Source organism: Cebidichthys violaceus, unplaced genomic scaffold (genome assembly GCF_023349555.1).
Source record: "Cebidichthys violaceus isolate CVI_PGR_0920_01 unplaced genomic scaffold, fCebVio1.0.p SCAF_6, whole genome shotgun sequence".
Classification (NCBI taxonomy): domain Eukaryota; kingdom Metazoa; phylum Chordata; class Actinopteri; order Perciformes; family Stichaeidae; genus Cebidichthys; species Cebidichthys violaceus.
Window position 1 is genome coordinate 15,846,677 of NW_027176816.1, and position 7,805 is coordinate 15,854,481.

General features: G+C 40.8%; 1 protein-coding gene across 1 annotated transcript; it reads left to right on the plus strand.

The window, feature by feature from the left end:
* Positions 1 to 332: 332 nt before the first annotated feature.
* On the plus strand, positions 333 to 7,579 carry igf3 (insulin-like growth factor 3). The gene is made up of 4 exons (XM_068733227.1): positions 333 to 368; positions 1,839 to 1,983; positions 3,858 to 4,045; positions 5,317 to 7,579. The coding sequence occupies exons 1-4, from the start codon at positions 333 to 335 to the stop codon at positions 5,536 to 5,538; spliced, it is 591 nt and encodes a 196-aa protein (XP_068589328.1). The 3' UTR covers positions 5,539 to 7,579.
* Positions 7,580 to 7,805: the final 226 nt, after the last annotated feature.

The following is a 7,805-nucleotide window of genomic DNA, read 5'->3' on the forward strand; positions in this document are numbered from 1 at the left end:
TAAGTGCATACCTCACAGCATATACCTCAATAACAAAGCTCCAACACAAAGTGAACTTTTCATGAGGGGAGGATTTCCTGGAAGACTTTTGTATTTGTTATTTGTATTGTTGTTGTTTTTATGAAGGATATCGTGTCTGTGACTCAGATGAATATCCTGTTACATACACGGTAGGAACACAGCAGAACAGAGACAGCGTGCTGAATCATCTGATAGGAGTTCCAGACGAGATTTGAGTGTGGACCGGCGTAAGGAGAGCAGGGAGGAAACCTGCCCCTCCTGCTGCTGACTATAAGACTGCAGGTCCTCATCAGTCTGTCCACACAGGCAGGATGCACTCCTCATGCCGCCCTTCTTCCATGCTGAAGGTAAGACTGTTGATTCTGCTGAACCGATGCTGCGTTGGAGTGCTAGTAGTACTACTGACTGTAGAGTCTAAACCTGTGTCTGTTATTGGTCCAATCCTGCATGTCCCTAGAAAGAAAGACTCTTTATTTAATCGTAAACTCATAGGAAGGTTGTTATTAGGTTAGGGTTAGAGGAAAAATTAAAGTCTGACAAATATACAATGGGATATTTTGGGATTTTAAAGTTTCCAACAATAAATAGACAATGGATGAAAATGTACGTAGATTCAAATGGAACCGTTTCTTCCCCTGAAAATCTACCAATGCTAATAAAATCTGAACTGTCTCAGAATTTCACTTTTATTTTTCATCAATATTTCTCAGAAACAATTTAGGAAATAATTTGGAAATGATGGTGCGATAAAATACAGCATTACTTCATCTGTTTGAAAACTGTGCACTTTGGATTTTGAGCTGTTAAGATTTTAGCTTTTGGAACCTGCTCATGGACTTTGGTCACAGACTAAATGAGTCCAGGTCTGACTCACCATGCAGATGGGAAATGTATTTGATTGATATTTTGTAAATTTACTTATCTTGCACGACTTTGAAATTTCTATATTGACCAAAAATAAGAAATCTCTCAGTCTGGCTTTTTGCTCTTGCTTGTTCCAGAACTTTCAACCACATTTCACTGTCCTCCTCAGTGGATGGAGTCGTGATGGCTTGCTCTCTTGTGATATTTCACATCAACAAAACCCTTTGAACTCCTTTACAACAGTATACAGTTTATAATCATAACCTCATAATTGAATTAACAGCTTGATAGCAGTGTGCTTGATGGATGGGGTCATGCTCCTAGAACAGGGTCATGATAAAAAAAAGCAGGCAGAAACACCTGCTGCATTCACGGACTAACAAGAGAGTTGTTAGTTTTCTCCACTTATCTACTCTGAAATGGTATTACAGAATATATTCATAGTACACCAATTTATTCAGTTACCACAACTTCTTGAGGTTGTAGTCTAAATCCCAAAAGATTACTGTTGATCATCATTCCAGTTATAAAGAGCGTAACATTATGTCCCTCCACAACTGTCTCAACACGGTTTTGAAGCCCAAATCTCTTTGTCTGATCTCCTTGTTGGCCTGAAGCAGTCCAATTTTAAAAGTTTGACTCTGAAAGATGTATCGGTAGAACATGTCTCAATAATGTTTGTGTTATTTCAGTTTCATTGTATCCATTTAATCTGTTATCAAAAAAAATAGTTAATTTAGTTTTTCTATTTGATTCTAGTTTTCTTATTAAAACGAGGGAAAAGGAAATCTCACAATCGGTAGAAAAAACTCATCAGGTGTTGTTTACGTGTTGTTGTTGAGTGTTGTTGTTGATGAAGCAAGGCCCCTTTGTGTTTTCATTATGAGCTTGGACAGAACAAACCATGTGTAGGATGGCTCTGCGTATTAACAGCTCCCCCCTCTCCTCTCCAGGTGTTGTGTGTTCGGATGTGTGTGTTCTACTCCACCATGTGTCTGGCCGGCTGGCCGCTGTCCTCGGAGGCAGCCCGACTCCGCTGTGGCACGGACCTCCTCAGCGACCTCATATTCGTGTGTGGGGACCGTGGGATCTATTTAGGTAGGTCCACATCCATGTTATCCTCTTGTTTTTGCGTCACCTGCCTTTGGGGTGTAGAATGTTGCTGGTTTTTTTTTATGCGAGTGGAAACCATTGCAGTAACAGTCAGGAGGTCACCGACATGGTTAGGGTTCATTCTCTGGAAACCTTTAGATATAAACAGATAATGTTTTGGACACGGTGCAATATTGAAGCTGGCACGTTGCACGATGACGACGGCTGAAGAGTGCTTTTGATTTTGTCCATAGATTTTCTTATATTTTGTCATACATACTTCAAACCAACTTTACGTTATATTGACTTTCTCCCATTGCACGCACAAAACAAGCACCTATGCATTATGTCCCTAGGCTATGTAACTATTATGGTATGGGTTTTCTGTGTTTTTCAGATATAACATATGGAGGGGAAAAAATTATTCAAAACATTAACTGTGACTGAAAGTATAAATTGGTAGATTCTGTTTTGTTATGACAGGAATGCACATTGATTCTATTGTCTATTTTTGATAAAGATACAAAAACATAATAGCACCAAGTGCTATCAAGGTTGTTCTACCCTGTGTGGTAACAGTTACACCAGCAGAGGTGTAGAACAGATATGGCCATGGTCATCATGCCCACACTGCAGTAACTCTGAGCAAGTTATCAGCTCCACAACAACAGCCTGTTCATTTATTTACACAAAGACCAGCCACAACAATGCTCATCTGAGCTGCAGCCAACTGGACAGACTTTTTATGCAATTTAATATCTCATCATTGGTCTTTCTATCTGGGCCACATTTGATTCTACTGTTTTATCCAATAGTGGTTCATCATTGGATACAAATGTGTGGCATTTAAATGAGGTGACCTGATTGGTCACTTCACGCTGGACCTTATATTGTAAGACAGGTTGCAGCATTTCATTTAAAATACAGGTAATTATTATTAGTTTAGATTATACATTATTAGTATGTATAATCACTCGTACTGCACTCAGAGAATTACCCAAATGACCTTTCACTTGATTACCTTTGCTCTGTTCTGACCAAGGCCACTTTACTCCTCACACTATCAGACTGGTGGCAATCCACTAAAAAAGCAGCGCGCTCACCAGAACACTGTGCCTCAGTGAGCGATAGCTCTGTTGTTAAAACACGTATTATCTGAGAGCAGCGCAGCTTTCACAGTAATAACAAAGAAAAGGTGTGGACAGGGACAAACAGCAGAGAACACAGGTCACAGTATGAGATTACCCTCGTTATAACTACATACTTCAGATGTGCTAGTTAAGTGCATTGAATGCTAAATGCTAACATGCTCACATTGACACAGTGTTAACAAATAGTCGATTATTTGACGATTTGATCTAAAGGAGCCCACATTCGACAATCAGTTGATAATTGTTGTCTGTCGGAAGGTATTGCGACAACGACTATCCAGATTGACATGAAGTGGTCTTTTCATATCCATGGCTCCCAAAAAGATGATCCCTGATGATTTTGAAAACATTTTGAACCGTCCTTTACTGCAACCATCAGGAATACATTTCCTCCTAAAGCAGTGTAGTATCTGTTCCCTAGAGGAGCACATCGATTGGGCCCTTTTGGTCCAAATGTCTGTCCCCTAGCACCACCTTCAGGACAGGCTTTGTACTCGTCCAATACCTACGCATTGTGGGGTGTAATGTCGATTGCAATTGGTAGAGGGGGATGGACTAGCATGCAAACGTTTAAAATATTGAATTTGTCTGTTGCTACCATGCATATTTGGGCTTAAAAGACTGCCAAATACATTGAAGTTGACCCATTTTTCTTCTTTGAAGTTAAGAGGGTTTTATTAAAAAAAATAATAAAAGAACCCCATGTTGGACATTTCTCTCTCTCTGCAGGTAAAGGTACGTGGTCTGGTTACGGCGCTCGACCCAGGGGGAAGGGGATAGTGGACCAGTGCTGTCGGTCTGCTGGCTGTGAACTTCAGCTTCTGGAGATGTACTGTGCCAAACCAAAGAGCCAGCAGCAGACGGCAGCTTACCCAACCACAACCACGGCACCTCACACCACTACACAGCTGGACACGGTATGACCTCCATTGATTGAGCGTGATGGTTCAGTCTTGACCTTTGAGCAGTAGCTGGATAACGTAGTCTTAACTCAGGGTTCATTTGTTAGCATTTCCCAGCGCTGTCAAACCTATCTCATGGTCCTGAGCAGGGACTGGAGTTGACTCAGGTGTCATCGCGTGATCTAAGTTTAGAACTTTGGTCACATGATGACATGTACTTGTGTTACGTGGAGTGGGAGGGTAATCCCTGTTGGTGTCAGATGGCAACCTCCGGATCTGAAAAGTGAGGCCAATGCCTTAAATCTTCATTCTCTCTAATGTCCATCAGGGGGCGACTCCTCTGATTGTATAGAAGTCTATGAGGAAATTACTTTACTTCTCTCTTGATTTATTACCTCAGTAAACATTGTACACATGAGTTTATGGTCTCAATCTCTAGTTTCAAGTCTTCTTCAATACAGCATGATGTTCATTTAGTAAATTATGGTCCATTTAGAGTCAAATAGACCATAAAGCAGAGTATGCTTTAGGGCGGGGCTACATTGTGATTGACAGGTCGCGACCACGCCTTTGTCCAATCTGGGAGTTGTCACAGCGTGTTTCAGTTCAGGAAAGTTAATTAGAATATTTTGGTCGCCAAAAAATATTCAGCATTCCTTTGTACTTTGTGACCTCAGGATAGCTACGTCCACTTCTTATATACAGTCTATGGAATCGATGCAGAAAGTCCAAGAAGGTAGAGGTTCTCATGGATGCCAAAGTCTGGGCAGATTTTAACAGACCCATGGACATCCTACCCAAACCCAACATGCATAAATACGTTTTCAAACAAAGAGACCAAATCTGAAAGATGCCCGAGGACAGACCCAGAGTTAGATCAGGGGATAATTAAACCGGATCCAAATGGGACCCACAGCAATGCAAGACGGCACTAGGAATATTCAGTTATGTTCCTCTGTTGGCTGAAGTAAAATAGAATGCAACGTTGTCCTTCCCTTAGCATAAAGCAACAACCACCGCAGGAAACAAAACTCTTATCTAGTTATAGTTTGAGAAAAGTATTAATTTATACATTGGCTTTAGAAAGTCAGTAGAAGTTTAATGTGTATGATAAAACAAATTCAACTGTGACATGGGTGACTTAAATAGCTAAAGAAAAACCAAAAAGTGCACCATAATAAAGTTGGTAAATCCTAACGTGGCCCCCACACAGGGCCAAGTTTACCTGCTACAGCCAGGCAACATGTCCTTGAATCAACTCCTTATTCTTATCTTTTGTCTTGCAGACTCAGCAGTTCCAAGCAGTGTTTCAGAAGAGACTCTCTGAGCACCTGGGAGCTCCCGACAGTCCAAAGAGGGAAGCTTACAGAAAGAAAACACAGCCTTCCCTCCGACGGAAAAGCAAAGTTTCATCGTCTCGCAGGAGGATTAAAACAAAGACCACAACCAGCGGGCCTCCCTCGACCTCCAAGAGTCCCCTTCAAAGCATGGTGACTGTTAAATTGTGACCTTTGACCTCGTGAAGAAGCTCAATATTTATAGTTACCGGATTGGACCCAGCCAGTTTGAAAGACTGGTGCTGACTGTTGTGATGTACATTCTCTACCAAGTAGGGATCATAAACTGATTTTGAGGGAAACAAAGAGTTGCTAGGTGACATCCAGACAACTGAGGTCCGTACTCCATCTCTGGGCTAGCTGCTGTTACGCTAGCCTTTGGATCTCAATGGAATCTCTCACTGAGCCTTTCTTTCCTCTGTCTTTCTGGATTAAAGTGTCATTACATGTACATATACTCTTTTCTAAAGCCAGCGTTTTTAGCTCTAGATGTGTGCACTACTGTAACAGCTATATCTGCACTGGGATTCTGGACTTGAGTCCATTCTGAAAGGTCCTTACTGGACTGGCCTTAATCCATCACTCTGGTGATGTTTAACCCAAGATGGACTTGGGCTTGTGGAAAATGGTGTTTGGAAAAGGCTGCTAAATGTCAAAGAAACGACAACACTGCATTGTTTACCATCCCAGTCTAGACAAATGGAATGTACCACATGATGGATTTTTAGTCATTTTCCTTTTTGCCAGTAGTCAAGCCTTTTCCAGCAAATTAGTCAACATATCCTCATACTATGGTAAATTAACTGTACTTGTACTTTCCGACCACTGAAAGTGCTTTCACACTCATCCTTCACCCATTCACATTCACCCCCATTCACACACTGATGGCAGGAAGGAGCTAAGTGACACCTGCATATCAGATTCTATCACACTCATACAGCTACGGGAGCAATTTTGGGGTTAAGTGTTTCTTGTTCGAGGACACATCAACATGCGACTAGCGGAGCCAGGGATCGAACCGCCGATTCTCTGATTGAAGGAGGACCCTGCTCTCCACTTAGCCACAGTCGCCCGATGGTTCATATGATATATTTTTATTTTTTCCTGCGTTTTCCTACAAACGTAAAGCAACAATAGCAGAACCCGTTTTGGTAACACCCTAATTCCTCAGAGACAGTCCTGCACGACCTGACGCAAGATTACATGGGTTATATATATATATATATATATATATATATATATAATTACTATCGGTAGGTATAAGCCTGTTTTAAGAATCTGGTAAGGTTTTATTACCAGGTTCTTACTTGTGTTTCCACTGTATTCAAACGAGTAATTATTATTCTAATGAATGGTTTATGAGGGTTGTTGTGATGAACGTGTCAGCAAACAGTGGCATACACATTTAGCAATTAAGAAGCAACATTAGAATTCATTTGGAGTGACGTTTGTGTCCTCTTTACAAACTTAATTCCTCCACTATGTTCATCAGCTCGTCTCTTAACTGTGTCCGTCTGCTGTTTGCTGTTGAGCAGGTCCAGTTCACTGGATTTTTGTATCTGATTCCTGTGGTGGAAAAGGTCAGATCAGTTGATAATGTGTCTAGATGTGCTTGATTTTCTCTGCTATTTCTAGCAGAGAGCTAAACATGACACTGAGATGTTAGCTAACAATATTGTCTATTTTAACACACTAATTATCATATACTTATGATTTATGTGACTTATGTGACACCTGCAAAGTATGTGTAGTGTGTTACCTGGTGCACAGCATCTGTTCACATTCATTTTTATACCACTTTTGACTGAATTACAGTACCGCGTGTGAGTTCTTATTGAATGGGTCTGATAGAACTTGTCAGTTGTACTGACTTTTACTTTTCATGTAAAATGTATGAGGTTTATTATTTTGTGTGCATTTATTATTTATTTCACGATGACAAGATAAGATTATAATAAGTATTAAAACTGTAGAATTCTTCATGATGTTCCTGTTCTGACTTGATTTGAATTAGAAAACTTACCATGCCATTCCTCCGCTGGTGGCGTTTCACTTCGCACGTTGCTCACACGCATCCATCTTACGTTACCATCTCTTACCAAGAGCTTTGAAGGCCACCTGAGCCCTCTGTGTACAGCAGTCTGATAATACAAATGGTTACACTTAAAGGGACAGTTCACCCCAAAATAAAAAAAACATATTTTTTGTCTTACCTGTCGTGATTTTTTATCAATCTACACTGTTTTGATGTGACAGGCTCAACATAATCCACATGCTTTTTTGTGAGCAGTTTCATGTTAGAACTATTTTCTCTATATCCAACTACACCCACCAACCGTATCACCACGCAGAAGGAAGCGTGCGTCTCTACTCGTTACTGCCAGCTCTGAGCTAGCTATCGTTGGCCATTGATGGTTACATCTTGTGCTGTGTCTCTC

Coding starts and splice junctions, on each gene's coding strand:
- igf3 (XM_068733227.1), top strand. CDS start 333: ATGCACTCCTCATGCCGCCCTTCTTCCATGCTGAAG. Junction 369..1,838: donor GCCCTTCTTCCATGCTGAAG/GTAAGACTGTTG, acceptor TCTCCTCTCCAG/GTGTTGTGTGTTCGGATGTG. Junction 1,984..3,857: donor GGACCGTGGGATCTATTTAG/GTAGGTCCACAT, acceptor CTCTCTCTGCAG/GTAAAGGTACGTGGTCTGGT.